Below are 20,399 nucleotides of genomic sequence, written 5' to 3'. Positions count from 1 at the left end.
GTATGTTTGTTTTACTCCATGTGTAAGTCTGTGTTGTTGTATGTGTCGAACTGCTTTGCTTTATCTTGGCCAGGTCGCAATTGTAAATGAGAACTTGTTCTCAACTTGCCTACCTGGTTAAATAAAGGTGAAATCAAAAATAAATAAAATAAATAGACAGGTGTGTTCCGTTCCAAACCTTGTACAATCATGTACAAGTATTTCTTTTTTTTATTTTGTATAAATTTGCTACAATGTCTAAAAACCTGTCTTCACTTTGTCATTATGGGGTATTGTGTGTAGATTGATGATTTTTTATATCCATTTTGAATAAGGCTGTAACATAACAACATGTGGAAAAAGTCAAGGGGTGTGAATACGATCTGAATGCACTGTATAAGAGGCAATCTCTATCATTCATTCATGTTGGGTAAAAAGAGGAAAAAGTTAATATTACAACAATATTGTGTGTCTGTGCACAGTCTATCTACGCACTCCCTCAGGGTTTTAATGTAACCACAAATACAATGAAGTAATGGAACAATGAATGGCAATGTAACATAGACCATACATCACATATCAGTTTGGAGACAGTCTTGACCCACAACTACTGTGGGAAAGACTAAGAGGACATCAATGTGTTGCACAAGAAATATAGAAGAAAAACAATATTTTTCTATAATGGATATGTTTATTGGTCTTTTACAACAACAACAAAAAAAGTCTAGAAATACAAGAAATAAAAGGAGATAATGAATACCTGGTCGTCAACAGCCAGTCCTAATAATAACAACCTTCAGGATGTTAAAGCTTTGAACCCAATGAAATTCTACTTTCTGCCTGGCAGACAGAAGGCTCCATAAATCATTCTGTTATAACACTGGTTCACACCAACACGATGGGAGAGGTGCTTATGGTATAATATGACACTAAAGCTATGAAACTGGTTCAAACACTATACACTTTTTTCCCCCTCATGTCTTTATTGAGAAGTGTCTTTCAAAAGAAACAGATAAACCTTTTTTTCCCCCAATTTGTTCTGGCTTAAAATAATAATAAAGGCCTCAAATATGTAATTAGTCATTTACAAAATGGTCATTTATGTTTAACATTTAATAATCAAGGCATCAACAAGTGTGCATATTCAAATTGAATGATTGCTCTACCCTGAACCACTGAATTAAAACCAACGCTCTAACACTCAATAAAACTTCAATAAAACATGAATTACCCTTCTGTAAATCATGCTAATATTATTCAGCCATTTGAAATGCATTGAAATGAAGGTGACACGAGATGTCAAAGAGACCTTTTTGAGTTAAGTATTTTGTACATGGTACAGAAAACATAACTGAATAGCCAGAATTATACATAGCAATATTATAGTATGTCAAGCACACATTTGGGCTGTCTTTCTAAAAAAAAGGGCCTTTGCTCCAAGTCTGACAAACCTAATTCCACACATTATCGTACACCACTTAAAGTAGATTGATATGTCAAATATAAAATGGTGGGTTATTGGACAAGGTTATATTGGTCAAGTTAACAGGGTCTTTTGCTGGTCATATATATAGGGGGAATGCTGAGGCAACATGGCGTGGTACAATCTAATTCACTACAAACCTGCTACCAAAGAGTTAGTCACATAGTTATTTTTATACTAAACTAAGTGGATTGCAGTATCTCTATGACAGTGGTGGTTTTGATGAAAAAAATTTGGTGTGATCGTCATTTAGGCTACCATTTAAAAATAATTCCCTTGCTTATGCTGTGCTTTGTTTTACATATCCTGGTCCAATACTGTACAATCATGAAAGACACATGTTTTTACCGACTTGTGTGCAGTCGTCCACCTGTGTGCCAGTAAACCAGCTGAAATGACAGTGGTTAATTCTAGCTAGAGGGCTGTTTGATTCTAATGGCTGTTCCAGGGAAGTAGCTTAACATAATTATGGTAAACTCCTGCTATTTGTTTTCGAGTGCCTATGCACACTCAGACGCCTATGCAATAAAAATGCACTATTATCTGCAATTGATGTTAAAAACGAATCCAAGGCTTGATGTGCGGTATATTCATATGGAGGAGGTGATGGATTTGCTTGGCCCTGCAGCTTGCCATAGAGGGGTAAGGCAGAGTAGTGGGGTCCACTGCTGGTGTCTGGGGTTAGGAGGACAGGGGTAAGGTTTGGGCTGTAGGGAGCGCGTCTACTCTGGTTGGGGAGCTGCTGGCGTCTCGTTGGCATTGGCGTCCGTGGTTTTGTTTTCCACCTCATCGTCGGATAGGAGGTCGAGCGATGTTCCCTCCACCTGCAGCTGACGCCTGCCCGAGCGGCTGGAGGAGAAACTGATGGGGCCTCCACGCCTTCAGGGGACAGAGGGGGCCAGGAGAGGTATTAGTAACGAGGACCATCAATTTGGCCAATATACACAACTGTTTGTGTGTGTGTGGGGGGGGGCTCTAAATACCTGAGGCGGCTCTTGAGTGTGTTGACCTCACGGCTGAGACCCTCGCTGCTCTCAGTGGCATCGTCCAGCTCCCTCTGCAGCTTCCTGCGGTAGGCGTTGGCACGTGCTCCTCAAGCTGCCTCTTCAGCTGTTTCATACGAGAGTTGGCCTTCTCACTCTGACCCAGCCAGGTGTCACAACAGACATCAACAATGATGAACAGTCAATACTAATACTTACAATACTCAGCATTCCTATGGTCCAGTGGTTACTGGAATTAACCTACTGTAGGAAAGACTCCAATCCTAAATCTTCACACCTATCCAATCCTGTCCCACCTTTACAAGTTGTACTGAATTGGATAGAAATCCTTCTTTAGCTGTGGAACATCTTAAAAATGGACTATGCAGAATTCACCTAATTTCTGTTTGTGCCAAAACAAGCAGTCATTGTGTAGAGAATCCATAACCAAAAATCTATATATTTTCAGCTGTTGTACAAAACCGAAAGTAAAAGACGCAAAAACTAAACTAAAAGCATAGAAATGGAGCACTTAGAACGGATCTATCGCTTCTTAGACTTGTTTTCAATGAGAATTAAATATCTATAACTCAAATTTCTATGTTAATTTGGTTAAGTCTCCCAAAAAGTGACATATTGTAGCTTTAATATCTGGGACGTCCAAACTTCCGTGACAAGCTCCTCACCTGTTCCTTGTACTGGTCGGAATGGCGGCGCTCGTCCTCCACCTGCATGCACACCTCCTTCAGCTTCTTCTCTGTCCATCTCACAAGCTTATTGGCCGCTGCTCGCTCCCTGATAGGAGGACAGAGGAATGAGGTCATAGGACAGTTAGAGCACCACAGGAACCGCACTGTAACAAAGGCTGTCAGTCATAGATCTTCAAGTACATCTCTTAAGATTGCTTTTGACTCATTACATTAATCACGTTAAGATTTAGATCACATTCAAGAACCTCTCTTCCAACGGGCTTAGCTTGTTCTAAGGCTCATGGCTCAAGGCTCATGAACTCCTCCTGAGTCTTGGTCTCCTATTTCACCTTGTCTAATAAGGTATGGAGTTGTTATAAGAGAGTTGCTGTGTTTCTACCTTAGCCTCCTGCTCCAGCTGCTCCTCCAGCTGCAGTATCTTGGCCTCCAGGGCGGTGATGGAGGCCTTGAACTGGCTCTTCACGGAACCCTCCAGCTCGCCCAGCTTGGCCCTCAAGTCCTTGTTTTGCCTCTCCAGCTGCTGGTGCGCATTTTCACTCTTCTGGGCCATGCTGCGCTCTGCCACAAGCTCCAGGGTCAGGGTGTCCACCTGGGGGAGGAGAGGGGGAAGAGAGAGGTGGAGAGAGGAAAACAGGGAATGAAGGAGAGAGGGGAAAGTGAGAGAGAGATAAGGGTACTTTTTATGGTAGGGCTGAATAATGGATTGTTCCATGGTGGTAGTAGGATCTACAATCTACTCTGCGAGAACAAATGATGCTTGCATTTATGTCATGATCTGTTGACAGTTGTGACTGGTGTGGTAGTGACCAACTGGGTTTACAGAACAGCAAATATACAACAAATGCACTAACGTTAGTATTTTTGTTTAGTTTACAGTCACTAGGCAGAGTGGCAACTTTTCAATGAGGTACGGTCAGAGATTAATAGATCCTTTTGTGTTAAAGTGCTCCTAACAGTATACGCTGATGAAGACAGCTTGTCGGTCGGAAAGGTTGGACATTAGGTTATTAAATTATTGAGTCTGCGCTAGAGTGTGCAGCTCTCCCTTTCTTTTTCAAAGGTCCTCCTAACAACCATTGCAAAGCTACATTCGATCTGTATCAGATGAGCGTAAACTGAAGTGAAATAGGCATTTTACTTTCCATAATAAAATGTTTCTCTTAAGTATCTTAAAAAGATAGAAGCTAATAAATATGTTTTATGTTTACTGTATATTGTATAGGCTGTAAATGTGTCTTTATGTTTGTCTATTGCTGGCAGCACCAATTCATCGAGTCAAATTCTGTGAATGTGTGAATGTAGGCCACTTGGCTAATAAAAGTTGTTTTGATTCTGATAGACAGTAACATTACTTTGAATGTCCTAGCCTCTTCCCATATCCCATACAATCACGCGTCATTGGCCCAGGGAGCGTGGGAGAAAGATAATCCAATGTTTTCTCAATAAAAAACAGGTGTAATGGCAAGAACCTAGTTATTTTGTATATTTTATGAAATAGGAATAACTCTGAATACATGCTAAATTCATTTAGTAAATTATTTTTCAACATTTTGGTGTGTGTGATTTGTTGGCTATTTACGCTGGTAACGCGTAGACAGGCGCATCATAATTTGGTTTATGACATCACAATGTGAAATAGGCAACATATTTTGATGTTCTGCAAACTAAGGCACAGTCTACAAATACACTGAAATGGGATGTTTGTGTTGCTGTAAAAAGGTATGTGTCAATTCTGGGCTAGAATTTGTCTAATTCTGTTACAATTTAGAGTATATTCTATTCTTTTCAGCTATTACTAGTTGTTTCATTGTCTATTTATGTGTGCCAAATAGCAGGATTTGGGACAGAGGGTATAACTGTATGGTTACAATGGTTTTATTTTTATAAACATGTATTTTTGCTATTTGTTAGCCTATGATACAAAATTCAATATGATTGGGCGACAAGTTCTTTATTTTATGGTCAGATCACGTGGTTTGGGTGTGACATTTGCTGCTAGTTCAAATATAACATATATAATGTTTCTCCAAACAGAAAAAGAAGTGCAGAGTTCGCCTCGGGATTGGGAGCCGCTGTCCATCGCCGTTCCCAATCCCACCCAAACTGACGTCATTGGATGCCAGCATGGTAACTGCGTCAGTTTGGAAAAACCGGGAGAAGAAGAACGTAAAGGATCACCACCAACTTGATTCTTCCTTTGTCTCTTCTTTCCATTTGAAACCTTCTACAACATCTCTGACGCCCCTCGACCCCTTGTCTGGCCGAACACCAATCGGCACTCCATCCCCCTCACCCCCTGGATCCCCTGCCAGATCCCCTTCCACTCTCTCCAAGTTCTTCGGCCTCTCTTCCCTCTCCTCTCTAAACATGTCATCTCTCTCTTCTTCTTCTTCTTCTTCAGTGGAAGGATCACAGACCTCCTCCACTTTTAGTGTTTCTTCTGTTTCCCTGGCAGTCTCAACTCAGTTATCCTCCTCTGGAACTCCCCCCAGTCCTGCCTGCCCTTCCTCCACAACTCACGTCTCCTCCCCTGCCCCCCAGTCCTCCTCTCCAAACCCCCTGCACCGCCATGGAGAGACCAACAAAGACAGTGAGACTGCCAGGTACTGCAGCCTGATATCAAATTTCATGCCAACCAACACCATTAAATTGAAATGAAAAAGCCAATATAATATAGCTAACCTAATGCATATGTCTGTGTGTCTTTACAGAGATCTTATGAGCTCTGAGGTCAAAGAGGTGGGGGCAGTTGTTCCACAGACAAAGAGAATGGTACCCCTATTTGCTGGCATTGCAGGTCTGTAAACGGGTGCCATTTTTTGGTGCTACTTGTCTCAATTCATCTTTGACAAAGCTTCTCTCTTACCGCTCTCCGTCTCTCGGTCTCTCTCTGCAGAGGCCTCCATTGACCTGAAGGCTTCCTCTGTCTCCTTGGAGAGGTAAGTACTGTAGACAATAGCCACCTTCATCTCACTCAACTCTACATAAGAGTGGTCACTCACACCATGACATGGTAAGGAATATCTGTATGCCTGTACATTAAAACAGTGTTCAAACAGACCGATTGGTGTTGAGCCACTGCTACTGAGGCCTCTACCCTGTCTCTCTTCCTCCAGGCCATTGGTCAGGTCTCGGGAAGCCATGGCTCGCCTTCCCAACCTGTTCAGCAAGAGTAGCACCCAGCTGGGGGAGCAGAGCTGCACAGGCGAGGGCGAAGACAACACCAAGCTCCTCGGGTAAACACACACACATCTACACACACACACATACACCTACTCTTATCTCTGAGCTCTGCTTTTTGTTTTAAATACAAATCCATTACAAATCCATTCATTAGTTTACCTTTGGTCCACAGTTCAGATACTAGTGTGTAACTGATGGCTTCTTTCCCACAGGTTGCCTAATATTGGCAACACCTGCTTCATGAACTCTGCTCTGCAGTGCCTGCTGGGGCTGCCAGCATTTTGCAGAGACATCCTGAGACAGCAGAATATCTGGAGTTCCTCCCCCTCCTCTAAACTGCTATGGTATACAGCCTCGCTCTCACCCTCCTGTCCCACCTGTACACACACTGACCCAAACACCTAGACGCTTATAGTTACAGTACACAAGTTCCGCCTCAATGTATGTGTCAGTGGAAGCTGCTGAGGGGAGGACGGCTCGTAATGATGTCTGAAATGGAGCAAATGGAATGGCATCAAACACATGGAAACAATATGTTTGATGTATTTGATAGCATTCCACTGATTCCGAACCAGCCATTACCACGAACCCTTCCTCCCCAATTAAGGTGCCATCAACCTCCTGTGGTATGTATGTATGTTTGTATGTATCCATCCATCTATCTATCTATCTATCTATCTATCTATCTATCTATCTATCTATCTATCTATCTATCTATCTATCTATCTATCTATCTATCTATCTATCTATCTATCTATCTATCTATCTATCTATCTCTGTATGTATGTATGTATGTATGTATGTATGTATGTATGTATGTATGTATGTTTTTATGTATGTATGTATGTATGTATGTTTGTATGTATCTATCTATCTATCTATGTATGTATGGATGGATGGATGGATGAATGGATATATATTGTCCTTCGTACACTCTTAGTGTCTCATATGATTTTTAAGATAAAACCACACCCAACTCAGCTTCTGATTAACACCAGAGATGATTTCCTGTCACAGTCAGGAATCAGTTGAATCATATTTGATCAGAAGTTAAAGTAGAAGCACAGAGCTAATCTGTGGCCAAGGTGAGAGAGTGAAACCTGAATGCATGCTCTTTGTCTCCCTCCACAGCTGCTTTGCCGAGTTACATCAGGCCAGGCTTTCTGGAGGCACTGTTAATGCTAAGAACAAGGAAAATAAGAAAATCCTTCAAACAGTCAAGCGCTGTCTTTCCGTTGTCAATGAGGACTATGAGGACGACAATGAACAGGTAAGATATTATTTGCTAAAAGACTCACTTAACAATAAACCTGGGACACGTGACAGTGTTTTTCCCCAGCTCTGTTTCAGTTGTAGTTGTTGATGTATTTTCTGCTTCTTTCCCATTCTTCTCTTAGGATGCCCATGAATGTGTGTTGCTCCTCCTCTTTCAGCTGAAGGAGGAGGGTATGGCATTAAAGGGCTCACCAGAGCCATACACCTGCCCCGTGAAGCAGTTAGAATTCAAGCTGAAGACTTCCCGTACCTGCACCAGGTAACAGCTGTCATTTGTATACGGTGTACCTTGATGTCATCATCACATTTGTAAGGAGGTTTAATGTCAGCATAATATGCAGGATACAGAGGTAAAGCATTAAGATAGTGTGTAGAGGATCAAAAGGTTTGTGTTGGATAGCTGATGCATTTCTCTCCGTACTTCTGAAGCTGTGGAGTTATAGTGTATGGTCAGGAGGATTACAATCACTTGTCCCTGAGCCTGAGCCATTACCTGCCACACAGCCTGGACCTCTACTTTAAGGTCAGCACTTAGCTTAAACCAAGAGTTAGTATGTCAAGGAACACTATCATTAATGTCATAATGTTCATAATTGTATTGCTATCCTTTGTCACCTAGCCATCTGCGTTAGAGTGTGCATGCAGGGTGTGCTCAGGCAGCATGGCATCTGTGACTATGCACTTCCTCACGCTGCCCCGGTGAGTCCCCCCATCATCATCTCAGATTACAATTGACAGTCCTGATCTAACTCACCAAACTGGGTTATTGAATTGAGTACAAGACTGATTCCTTTGTCTGTGTGAATGCCTACCTGGTCGTCCGTCCGTCCGTCCGCCCGTCCGCCCGTCCGTCCGTCCGTCTGTCTGTCTGTCTGTCTTTGTGAATGCCTGCCTGCCTGTCTGTCTCTGAGCAGGGTCCTAATGCTTCATATCAAGCGATTTACTGCAGGCGACTGGGAGCCAAAGAAGGTGGATGATCCCATGTCCATCCCTGCAGAAATAACCCTCCCAGCCGTATGTGGGAAGACAGCCCATGTCCAGTATGGAGCCAGGTTGGTTTACACTCTGTTTTGGGACATTGCACATTGAGTAGCCAACACACACCATGATTTTCACACACTAGATATTTATTTTCAATGCCATCAATTTACACAGGGCAAGCTCCCTGGGGAAAAACAACATGGACAACAAACCTGCAAACTCCCCGAAAGGCACCCTTGATAGACCAGGTAGGACATTGTGTTACTGACATCATGCACAATACCCTCTCATGAAACAGGACTGTTGAGGAAAGCAAGTCGGAAGCTGAAGTTAAGAGTATATTTGTTGATAGGTTTCCACTTCACTTTCTGGTTTGTATTTACACTATATTTGATATACCCCCACCAGCTTCAAATTCCTCTGACCAGCTAGAGAAACCAGCTGACAGTGAGGAAAAGCAGCAGGCAGCCGCTGTGGTGAGGAGAGAGAGAGAGAGAGAGAGAGAGAGAGAGAGAGAGAGAGAGAGAGAGAGAGAGAGAGAGAGAGAGAGAGAAATAGAACAGATAACAGATAATTAGATCCAGTTGAGATAGTTGAGATAGTGGACGGATCAAGATAAGGCAGTTATAGAAGGCACCCCTATCCTGTAGACAAAATAACAATCCTATTATTAAATGTGTTTCCTTACAGAGACACCAGCCAGACAATATCTACAAATTGTCAAGTGTGATCTCACATCTGGGAGACAACATGTATACAGGTATGCAGGCATGCAGGTATGCAGGCACGCAGGTATGCAGGCACGCACACACAATTATGAAAGCTAAATGTACACTCTATTTTGTTTCCCTTGTTCCCTAGGCCACTACATCAGTGATGTTTTGGACAGCCGTGGCAGTGGGTGGCTCTGCCTGGATGACACACATGTCTTGAGGACAGATGAGGCCACTGTGCTGAAGGCGATTTCACAGACTGCCTACATCCTGTTCTATGTCTGCAGGTAAGGCTCTAGGCCACAAATTTGAGAAGAATGTCACAAATGGAGTCAATGACGACAATCAGTCCCTTTCACCTGTAATCCCTCTGTATGTGTTATTTTTCAGACATTGTATGTACATGTAAGATCTCCCTGTCATTTCTCATTGAAGTGGAGCAGGTGAAGGAGACCAGGCCCCTCACTACCAGGAGAAGGATCAGGAGAACCCATCATTAAACTCAGGGAGAGGCACAGCGCTCAGGGACCACCTGGAGTAGCATCTACCACACACCAAGAAACATCAGATTAATCGAATTAGGCTGCCCTACACCACCCTCAACTGCCTTAGACCACCATAAAGCTGCCCTAGACCACCATCAGGCTGCCCATCACCACCATCAAGCTGCCCTAGACCACCATCAGACTGCCCTACACCACCATCAAGCTGCCCTAGACCACCATCAAGCTGCCCTACACCACCATCAAGCTGCCCTAGACCTCCATCAAGCTGCCCTACACCACCATCAAGCTGCCCTACACCACCATCAAGCTGCCCTAAACCACCATCAACTGCCTTAGACCACCATCAAGCTGCCCTAGACCACCATCAATTCTCCCTACACCACCATCAGACTATCTTTCACCACCATCAAGCTGCCCTAGACCACCATCAGACTATCCGACATCACGCTGCCCTAGACCACCAGAACACCAGGCTGCCCTAGACCACCAGAAGACCAGGCTGCCCTAGACCACCTGGACATCAGGCTGCCCTAGACCACCAGGCTGCCCTAGACCACCAGAAGAAACAGCCTACACCACAAAGCATGTACCCACTCTAGGCCATCTACTGTATGTTTACAATTATATAAATATAAAACATCTCACCGACCGAGTGCAATTAATGTTCTTTTACTGTACATGGTAGTGAATAAATGTACCTACAGTGCATTCAGAAAGTATTCAGATCCCTTGACTTTTTCCTCATTTAGTTAAGTTACAGCCTTCTTCTAAAATGGATTCATTTATTTTTTCTTCTTCTCATCAATCTACCCCAGAATGACAGCAAAAACAGGTTTTTAGATTTTTTTGCAAATTTATCAAGAAAACATAAAGCTAAACTATCACATTTACATAAGAATTCAGACCCTTTACTCAGTACTTTGTTGAAGCATCTTTGGCAGCGATTACAGCCTCAAGTTTTCTTGGGTATGACGCTATAAGCTTAGCACATCTGTATTTGGGGAGTTTCTCTCATTCTTCTCTGCAGATCCTCTCAAGCTCTGTCGGGTTGGATGGGGAGCATCGCTGCACAGCTATTTTCAGGTCTCCAGAGATGTTCAATCAGGTTCAAGTCCGGGCTCTGGCTGGGCCACTCAAGGACATTCAGAGACTTGTCCCCAAGCCACCCCTGCGTTGTCTTGGCTGTGTGCTAAGGGTCGTTGTCCTGTTGGAAGGTGAACCTTCGCCCCAGTCTGAGATCCTGAACGCTCTGGAGCTGGTTTTCATCAAGCTTCTCTCTGTACTTTGTGCCGTTCATCTTTCCCTCGATTCTGACTAGTCTACCAGTCCCTGCTGCTGAAAAACATCCCCACAGCATGATGCTGCCATCACCATGCTTCACCGTAGAAATGGTGCCAGGTTTCCTCCAGACATGGCGAATGGCATTCAGGCCAAAGAGTTCAATCATCAGGTTCCTGATAGCTCAGTTTGGCCAGGCGGCCAGCTCTAGGAGTCTTTGGGGTTCCAAACTTCTTCCATTTAGGAATGATGGAGGACAATTCCTTCGACCTCAGAGTTTGGGTTTTGTTCTGACATGCACTGTGAACTGGGACCTTATATAGACCTTTCTTATACAGGCCTTTCTAATCGACCTGGCCGGGGTATCCTGGAAGGATATTGATCTCATCCCGTCAGTAGAGGATGCCTGGTTATTTTTTTTAAATGCCTTCCTACCCATCTTAAATAAGCATGCCCCATTCAAGAAATTTAGAACCAGGAACATATATAGCCCTTGGTTCTCCCCAGACCTGACTGCCCTTAACCAACACAAAAACATACTATGGCATTCTGCATTAGCATCGACCAGCCCCCGTGATATGCAGCTGTTCAGGGAAGCTAGAAACCAGTATACACAGGCAGTTAGAAAAGCCAAGGCTAGCTTTTTCAAGCAGAAATGTGCTTCCTGCAACACTAACTCAAAAAGTTCTGGGACACTGTAAAGTCCATGGAGAATAAGAACACCTCCTCCCAGCTGCCCACTGCACTGAAGATAGGAAATACTGTCACCACTGATAAATCCACTATAATTGAGAATTTCAATAAGCATTTTTCTACGGCTGGCCATGCTTTCCACCTGGTTACTTTCCACCTGGCTCAACAGCACTGCACCCCCCACAGCAACTCGCCCAAGCCTTCCCCATTTCTCCTTCTCCCAAATCCAGTCAGCTGATGTTCTAAAAGAGCTGCAAAATCTGGACCCCTACACATCAGCCGGGCTAGACAATCTGGACCCCTTCTTTCTAAAATGATCTGCCGAAATTGTTGCCACCCCTATTACTAGCCTGTTCAACCTCTCTTTCGTGTCGTCTGAGATTCCCAAAGATTGGAAAGCAGCTGCGGTCATCCCCCTCTTCAAAGGGGGGGACACTCTTGACCCAAACTGCTACAGACCTATATCTATCCTACCCTGCCTTTCTAAGGTCTTCGAAAGCCAAGTCAACAAACAGATTACCGACCATTTCGAATCTCACCATACCTTCTCTGCTATGCAATCTGGCTTCAGAGCTGGTCATGGGTGCACCTCAGCCACGCTGAAGGTCCTAAACAATATCTTAACCACCATCGATAAGAAACATTACTGTGCAGCCGTATGCATTGATCTGGCCAAGGCTTTCGACTCTGTCAATCACCACATCCTCATCGGCAGACTCGACAGCCTTGGTTTCTCAAATGATTGTCTTGCCTGGTTCACCAACTACTTCTCTGATAAAGTTCAGTGTGTCCAATCGGAGGGTCTGCTGTCCGGACCTCTGGCAGTCTCTATGGGGGTGCCACAGGGTTAAATTCTTGGACCGACTCTCTTCTCTGTATACATCAATGATGTCGCTCTTGCTGCTGGTGAGTCTCTGATCCACCTCTACGCAGACGACACCATTCTGTATACGTCTGGCCCTTCTTTGGACACTGTGTTAACAACCCTCCAGGCAAGCTTCAATACCATACAACTCTCCTTCCGTGGCCTCCAATTGCTCTTAAATACAAGTAAAACATTAAATGCATGCTCTTCAACCGATCGCTGCCTGCACCTGCCCGCCTGTCCAACATCACTACTCTGGACGGTTCTGACTTAGAATACGTGGACAACTACAAATACCTAGGTGTCTGGTTGGACTGTAAACTCTCCTTCCAGACCCACATCAAACATCTCCATTCCAAAGTTAAATCTAGAATTGGCTTCCTATTTCGCAACAAAGCATTCTTCACTCATGCTGCCAAACATACCCTTGTAAAACTGACCATCCTACCATCCTCGACTTTGGCGATGTCATTTACAAAATAGCCTCCAATACCCTACTCAACAAATTGGATGCAGTCTATCACAGTGCAATCCGTTTTGTCACCAAAGCCCCATATACTACCCACCATTGCGACCTGTACCCTCTCGTTGGCTGGCCCTCGCTTCATACTCGTCGCCAAACCCACTGGCTCCATGTCATCTACAAGACCCTGCTAGGTAAAGTCCCCCCTTATCTCAGCTCGCTGGTCACCATAGCATCACCCACCTGTAGCACGCGCTCCAGCGGGTATATCTCTAGGGTCACCCCCAAAACCAATTCTTTCTTTGGCCGCCTCTCCTTCCAGTTCTCCGCTGCCAATGACTGGAACGAACTACAAAAATCTCTGAAACTGGAAACACTTATCTCCCTCACTAGCTTTAAGCACCAACTGTCAGAGCAGCTCACAGATTACTGCACCTGTACATAGCCCACCTATAATTTAGCCCAAACAACTACTATTTCCCTACTGTATTTATGTTATTTATTTATTTTGCTCCTTTGCACCCCATTATTTTTATTTCTACTTTTCACATTCTTCCACTGCAAATCTACCATTCCAGTGTTTTACTTGCTATATTGTATTTACTTTGACACCATGGCCTTTTTTTGCCTTTACCTCCCTTATCTCACCTCATTTGCTCACATCGTATATAGACTTGTTTATACTGTATTATTGACTGTATGTTTGTTTTACTCCATGTGTAAGTCTGTGTTGTTGTATGTGTCGAACTGCTTTGCTTTATCTTGGCCAGGTCGCAATTGTAAATGAGAACTTGTTCTCAACTTGCCTACCTGGTTAAATAAAGGTGAAATCAAAAATAAATAAAATAAATAGACAGGTGTGTTCCGTTCCAAACCTTGTACAATCATGTACAAGTATTTCTTTTTTTATTTTGTATAAATTTGCTACAATGTCTAAAAACCTGTCTTCACTTTGTCATTATGGGGTATTGTGTGTAGATTGATGATTTTTTATATCCATTTTGAATAAGGCTGTAACATAACAACATGTGGAAAAAGTCAAGGGGTGTGAATACGATCTGAATGCACTGTATAAGAGGCAATCTCTATCATTCATTCATGTTGGGTAAAAAGAGGAAAAAGTTAATATTACAACAATATTGTGTGTCTGTGCACAGTCTATCTACGCACTCCCTCAGGGTTTTAATGTAACCACAAATACAATGAAGTAATGGAACAATGAATGGCAATGTAACATAGACCATACATCACATATCAGTTTGGAGACAGTCTTGACCCACAACTACTGTGGGAAAGACTAAGAGGACATCAATGTGTTGCACAAGAAATATAGAAGAAAAACAATATTTTTCTATAATGGATATGTTTATTGGTCTTTTACAACAACAACAAAAAAAGTCTAGAAATACAAGAAATAAAAGGAGATAATGAATACCCGGTCGTCAACAGCCAGTCCACTAATAATAACAACCTTCAGGATGTTAAAGCTTTGAACCCAATGAAATTCTACTTTCTGCCTGGCAGACAGAAGGCTCCATAAATCATTCTGTTATAACACTGGTTCACACCAACACGATGGGAGAGGTGCTTATGGTATAATATGACACTAAAGCTATGAAACTGGTTCAAACACTATACACTTTTTTCCCCCTCATGTCTTTATTGAGAAGTGTCTTTCAAAAGAAACAGATAAACCTTTTTTTCCCCCAATTTGTTCTGGCTTAAAATAATAATAAAGGCCTCAAATATGTAATTAGTCATTTACAAAATGGTCATTTATGTTTAACATTTAATAATCAAGGCATCAACAAGTGTGCATATTCAAATTGAATGATTGCTCTACCCTGAACCACTGAATTAAAACCAACGCTCTAACACTCAATAAAACTTCAATAAAACATGAATTACCCTTCTGTAAATCATGCTAATATTATTCAGCCATTTGAAATGCATTGAAATGAAGGTGACACGAGATGTCAAAGAGACCTTTTTGAGTTAAGTATTTTGTACATGGTACAGAAAACATAACTGAATAGCCAGAATTATACATAGCAATATTATAGTATGTCAAGCACACATTTGGGCTGTCTTTCTAAAAAAAAGGGCCTTTGCTCCAAGTCTGACAAACCTAATTCCACACATTATCGTACACCACTTAAAGTAGATTGATATGTCAAATATAAAATGGTGGGTTATTGGACAAGGTTATATTGGTCAAGTTAACAGGGTCTTTTGCTGGTCATATATATAGGGGGAATGCTGAGGCAACATGGCGTGGTACAATCTAATTCACTACAAACCTGCTACCAAAGAGTTAGTCACATAGTTATTTTTATACTAAACTAAGTGGATTGCAGTATCTCTATGACAGTGGTGGTTTTGATGAAAAAAATTTGGTGTGATCGTCATTTAGGCTACCATTTAAAAATAATTCCCTCGCTTATGCTGTGCTTTGTTTTACATATCCTGGTCCAATACTGTACAATCATGAAAGACACATGTTTTTACCGACTTGTGTGCAGTCGTCCACCTGTGTGCCAGTAAACCAGCTGAAATGACAGTGGTTAATTCTAGCTAGAGGGCTGTTTGATTCTAATGGCTGTTCCAGGGAAGTAGCTTAACATAATTATGGTAAACTCCTGCTATTTGTTTTCGAGTGCCTATGCACACTCAGACGCCTATGCAATAAAAATGCACTATTATCTGCAATTGATGTTAAAGACGAATCCAAGGCTTGATGTGCGGTATATTCATATGGAGGAGGTGATGGATTTGCTTGGCCCTGCAGCTTGCCATAGAGGGGTAAGGCAGAGTAGTGGGGTCCACTGCTGGTGTCTGGGGTTAGGAGGACAGGGGTAAGGTTTGTGGGGGCGGAGGCCATGCTGCGTGTGGGGTAAGGTTTGGGCTGTAGGGAGCGCGTCTACTCTGGTTGGGGAGCTGCTGGCGTCTCGTTGGCATTGGCGTCCGTGGTTTTGTTTTCCACCTCATCGTCGGATAGGAGGTCGAGCGATGTTCCCTCCACCTGCAGCTGACGCCTGCCCGAGCGGCTGGAGGAGAAACTGATGGGGCCTCCACGCCTTCAGGGGACAGAGAGGTATTAGTAACGAGGACCATCAATTTGGCCAATATACACAACTGTTTGTGTGTGTGTGGGGGGGGGCTCTAAATACCTGAGGCGGCTCTTGAGTGTGTTGACCTCACGGCTGAGACCCTCGCTGCTCTCAGTGGCATCGTCCAGCTCCCTCTGCAGCTTCCTGCGGTAGGCGTTGGCACGTGCTCCTCAAGCTGCCTCTTCAGCTGTTTCATACGAGAGTTGGCCTTCTCACTCTGACCCAGCCAGGTGTCACAACAGACATCAACAATGATGAACAGTCAATACTAATACTTACAATACTCAGCATTCCTATGGTCCAGTGGTTACTGGAATTAACCTACTGTAGGAAAGACTCCAATCCTAAATCTTCACACCTATCCAATCCTGTCCCACCTTTACAAGTTGTACTGAATTGGATAGAAATCCTTCTTTAGCTGTGGAACATCTTAAAAATGGACTATGCAGAATTCACCTAATTTCTGTTTGTGCCAAAACAAGCAGTCATTGTGTAGAGAATCCATAACCAAAAATCTATATATTTTCAGCTGTTGTACAAAACCGAAAGTAAAAGACGCAAAAACTAAACTAAAAGCATAGAAATGGAGCACTTAGAACGGATCTATCGCTTCTTAGACTTGTTTTCAATGAGAATTAAATATCTATAACTCAAATTTCTATGTTAATTTGGTTAAGTCTCCCAAAAAGTGACATATTGTAGCTTTAATATCTGGGACGTCCAAACTTCCGTGACAAGCTCTTCACCTGTTCCTTGTACTGGTCGGAATGGCGGCGCTCGTCCTCCACCTGCATGCACACCTCCTTCAGCTTCTTCTCTGTCCATCTCACAAGCTTATTGGCCGCTGCTCGCTCCCTGATAGGAGGACAGAGGAATGAGGTCATAGGACAGTTAGAGCACCACAGGAACCGCACTGTAACAAAGGCTGTCAGTCATAGATCTTCAAGTACATCTCTTAAGATTGCTTTTGACTCATTACATTAATCACGTTAAGATTTAGATCACATTCAAGAACCTCTCTTCCAACGGGCTTAGCTTGTTCTAAGGCTCATGGCTCAAGGCTCATGAACTTGGTCTCCTATTTCAAAGTCCTCCAAAGTCTTGGTCTCCTATTTCACCTTGTCTAATAAGGTATGGAGTTGTTATAAGAGAGTTGCTGTGTTTCTACCTTAGCCTCCTGCTCCAGCTGCTCCTCCAGCTGCAGTATCTTGGCCTCCAGGGCGGTGATGGAGGCCTTGAACTGGCTCTTCACGGAACCCTCCAGCTCGCCCAGCTTGGCCCTCAAGTCCTTGTTCTGCCTCTCCAGCTGCTGGCGCGCATTTTCACTCTTCTGGGCCATGCTGCGCTCTGCCACAAGCTCCAGGGTCAGGGTGTCCACCTGGGGGAGGAGAGGGGGAAGAGAGAGGTGGAGAGAGGAAAACAGGGAATGAAGGAGAGAGGGGAAAGTGAGAGAGAGATAAGGGTACTTTTTATGGTAGGGCTGAATAATGGATTGTTCCATGGTGGTAGTAGGATCTACAATCTACTCTGCGAGAACAAATGATGCTTGCATTTATGTCATGATCTGTTGACAGTTGTGACTGGTGTGGTAGTGACCAACTGGGTTTACAGAACAGCAAATATACAACAAATGCACTAACGTTAGTATTTTTGTTTAGTTTACAGTCACTAGGCAGAGTGGCAACTTTTCAATGAGGTACGGTCAGAGATTAATAGATCCTTTTGTGTTAAAGTGCTCCTAACAGTATACGCTGATGAAGACAGCTTGTCGGTCGGAAAGGTTGGACATTAGGTTATTAAATTATTGAGTCTGCGCTAGAGTGTGCAGCTCTCCCTTTCTTTTTCAAAGGTCCTCCTAACAACCATTGCAAAGCTATATTCGATCTGTATCAGATGAGCGTAAACTGAAGTGAAATAGGCATTTTACTTTCCATAATAAAATGTTTCTCTTAAGTATCTTAAAAAGATAGAAGCTAATAAATATGTTTTATGTTTACTGTATATTGTATAGGCTGTAAATGTGTCTTTATGTTTGTCTATTGCTGGCAGCACCAATTCATCGAGTCAAATTCTGTGAATGTGTGAATGTAGGCCACTTGGCTAATAAAAGTTGTTTTGATTCTGATAGACAGTAACATTACTTTGAATGTCCTAGCCTCTTCCCATATCCCATACAATCACGCGTCAGTGGCCCAGGGAGCGTGGGAGAAAGATAATCCAATGTTTTCTCAATAAAAAACAGGTGTAATGGCAAGAACCTAGTTATTTTGTATATTTTATGAAATAGGAATAACTCTGAATACATGCTAAATTCATTTAGTAAATTATTTTTCAACATTTTGGTGTGTGTGATTTGTTGGCTATTTACGCTGGTAACGCGTAGACAGGCGCATCATAATTTGGTTTATGACATCACAATGTGAAATAGGCAACATATTTTGATGTTCTGCAAACTAAGGCACAGTCTACAAATACACTGAAATGGGATGTTTGTGTTGCTGTAAAAAGGTATGTGTCAATTCTGGGCTAGAATTTGTCTAATTCTGTTACAATTTAGAGTATATTCTATTCTTTTCAGCTATTACTAGTTGTTTCATTGTCTATTTATGTGTGCCAAATGTCAGGATTTGGGACAGAGGGTATAACTGTATGGTTACAATGGTTTTATTTTTATAAACATGTATTTTTGCTATTTGTTAGCCTATGATACAAAATTCAATATGATTGGGCGACAAGTTCTTTATTTTATGGTCAGATCACGTGGTTTGGGTGTGACATTTGCTGCTAGTTCAAATATAACATATATAATGTTTCTCCAAACAGAAAAAGAAGTGCAGAGTTCGCCTCGGGATTGGGAGCCGCTGTCCATCGCCGTTCCCAATCCCACCCAAACTGACGTCATTGGATGCCAGCATGGTAACTGCGTCAGTTTGGAAAAACCGGGAGAAGAAGAACGTAAAGGATCACCACCAACTTGATTCTTCCTTTGTCTCTTCTTTCCATTTGAAACCGTCTACAACATCTCTGACGCCCCTCGACCCCTTGTCTGGCCGAACACCAATCGGCACTCCATCCCCCTCACCCCCTGGATCCCCTGCCAGATCCCCTTCCACTCTCTCCAAGTTCTTCGGCCTCTCTTCCCTCTCCTCTCTAAACATGTCATCTCTCTCTTCTTCTTCTTCTTCTTCAGTGGAAGGATCACAGACCTCCTCCCCTTTTAGTGTTTCTTCTGTTTCCCTGGCAGTCTCAACTCAGTTATCCTCCTCTGGAACTCCCCCCAGTCCTGCCTGCCCTTCCTCCACAACTCACGTCTCCTCCCCTGCCCCCCAGTCCTCCTCTCCAAACCCCCTGCACCGCCATGGAGAGACCAACAAAGACAGTGAGACTGCCAGGTACTGCAGCCTGATATCAAATTTCATGCCAACCAACACCATTAAATTGAAATGAAAAAGCCAATATAATATAGCTAACCTAATGCATATGTCTGTGTGTCTTTACAGAGATCTTATGAGCTCTGAGGTCAAAGAGGTGGGGGCAGTTGTTCCACAGACAAAGAGAATGGTACCCCTATTTGCTGGCATTGCAGGTCTGTAAACGGGTGCCATTTTTTGGTGCTACTTGTCTCAATTCATCTTTGACAAAGCTTCTCTCTTACCGCTCTCCGTCTCTCGGTCTCTCTCTGCAGAGGCCTCCATTGACCTGAAGGCTTCCTCTGTCTCCTTGGAGAGGTAAGTACTGTAGACAATAGCCACCTTCATCTCACTCAACTCTACATAAGAGTGGTCACTCACACCATGACATGGTAAGGAATATATGTATGCCTGTACATTAAAACAGTGTTCAAACAGACCGATTGGTGTTGAGCCACTGCTACTGAGGCCTCTACCCTGTCTCTCTTCCTCCAGGCCATTGGTCAGGTCTCGGGAAGCCATGGCTCGCCTTCCCAACCTGTTCAGCAAGAGTAGCACCCAGCTGGGGGAGCAGAGCTGCACAGGCGAGGGCGAAGACAACACCAAGCTCCTCGGGTAAACACACACACATCTACACACACACACATACACCTACTCTTATCTCTGAGCTCTGCTTTTTGTTTTAAATACAAATCCATTACAAATCCATTCATTAGTTTACCTTTGGTCCACAGTTCAGATATTAGTGTGTAACTGATGGCTTCTTT

At 43.2% G+C, this 20,399-nt stretch overlaps 1 protein-coding gene and 2 pseudogenes across 2 annotated transcripts; 1 reads left to right on the top strand and 2 right to left on the bottom strand.

The window, feature by feature from the left end:
• Window positions 1-648: 648 nt before the first annotated feature.
• LOC118938080 lies at window positions 649-3,681 on the bottom strand (annotated as a pseudogene).
• A 2,610-nt stretch (window positions 3,682-6,291) lies between these two features.
• On the top strand, window positions 6,292-9,746 carry LOC118938306 (ubiquitin carboxyl-terminal hydrolase 37-like). 2 transcript variants are annotated; one of them, XM_036941167.1, is made up of 9 exons: window positions 6,292-6,391; window positions 6,551-6,682; window positions 7,470-7,872; window positions 8,043-8,136; window positions 8,233-8,312; window positions 8,528-8,665; window positions 8,769-8,842; window positions 9,285-9,354; window positions 9,456-9,746. In XM_036941167.1, the coding sequence occupies exons 3-9, from the start codon at window positions 7,787-7,789 to the stop codon at window positions 9,469-9,471; spliced, it is 558 nt and encodes a 185-aa protein (XP_036797062.1). In that variant the 5' UTR covers window positions 6,292-6,391; window positions 6,551-6,682; window positions 7,470-7,786; the 3' UTR covers window positions 9,472-9,746. The 2 variants fall into 2 exon arrangements, with proteins under 2 accessions (XP_036797062.1, XP_036797063.1); XM_036941168.1 differs by lacking the exons at window positions 6,292-6,391; window positions 6,551-6,682 and having other exon boundaries at window positions 7,199-7,872.
• A 6,261-nt stretch (window positions 9,747-16,007) lies between these two features.
• Window positions 16,008-17,602, bottom strand: LOC118938305 (annotated as a pseudogene).
• Between the last annotated feature and the right edge of the window lie 2,797 nt (window positions 17,603-20,399).

This window comes from Oncorhynchus mykiss, chromosome 13 (assembly GCF_013265735.2).
Source record: "Oncorhynchus mykiss isolate Arlee chromosome 13, USDA_OmykA_1.1, whole genome shotgun sequence".
In the NCBI taxonomy this organism is placed as follows: Eukaryota; Metazoa; Chordata; class Actinopteri; order Salmoniformes; family Salmonidae; genus Oncorhynchus; species Oncorhynchus mykiss.
This window is presented reverse-complemented; position numbering and strand designations above follow the sequence as displayed.

Bases quoted from the DNA above. Each gene is read 5' to 3' on its own strand.
- LOC118938306 (XM_036941167.1), top strand. From the start codon at position 7,787: ATGGCATTAAAGGGCTCACCAGAGCCATACACCTGCCCCGTGAAGCAG. The intron at 7,873-8,042 runs GTAACAGCTGTC...GTACTTCTGAAG, and splicing joins ACTTCCCGTACCTGCACCAG to CTGTGGAGTTATAGTGTATG. The intron at 8,137-8,232 runs GTCAGCACTTAG...TTTGTCACCTAG, and splicing joins GCCTGGACCTCTACTTTAAG to CCATCTGCGTTAGAGTGTGC.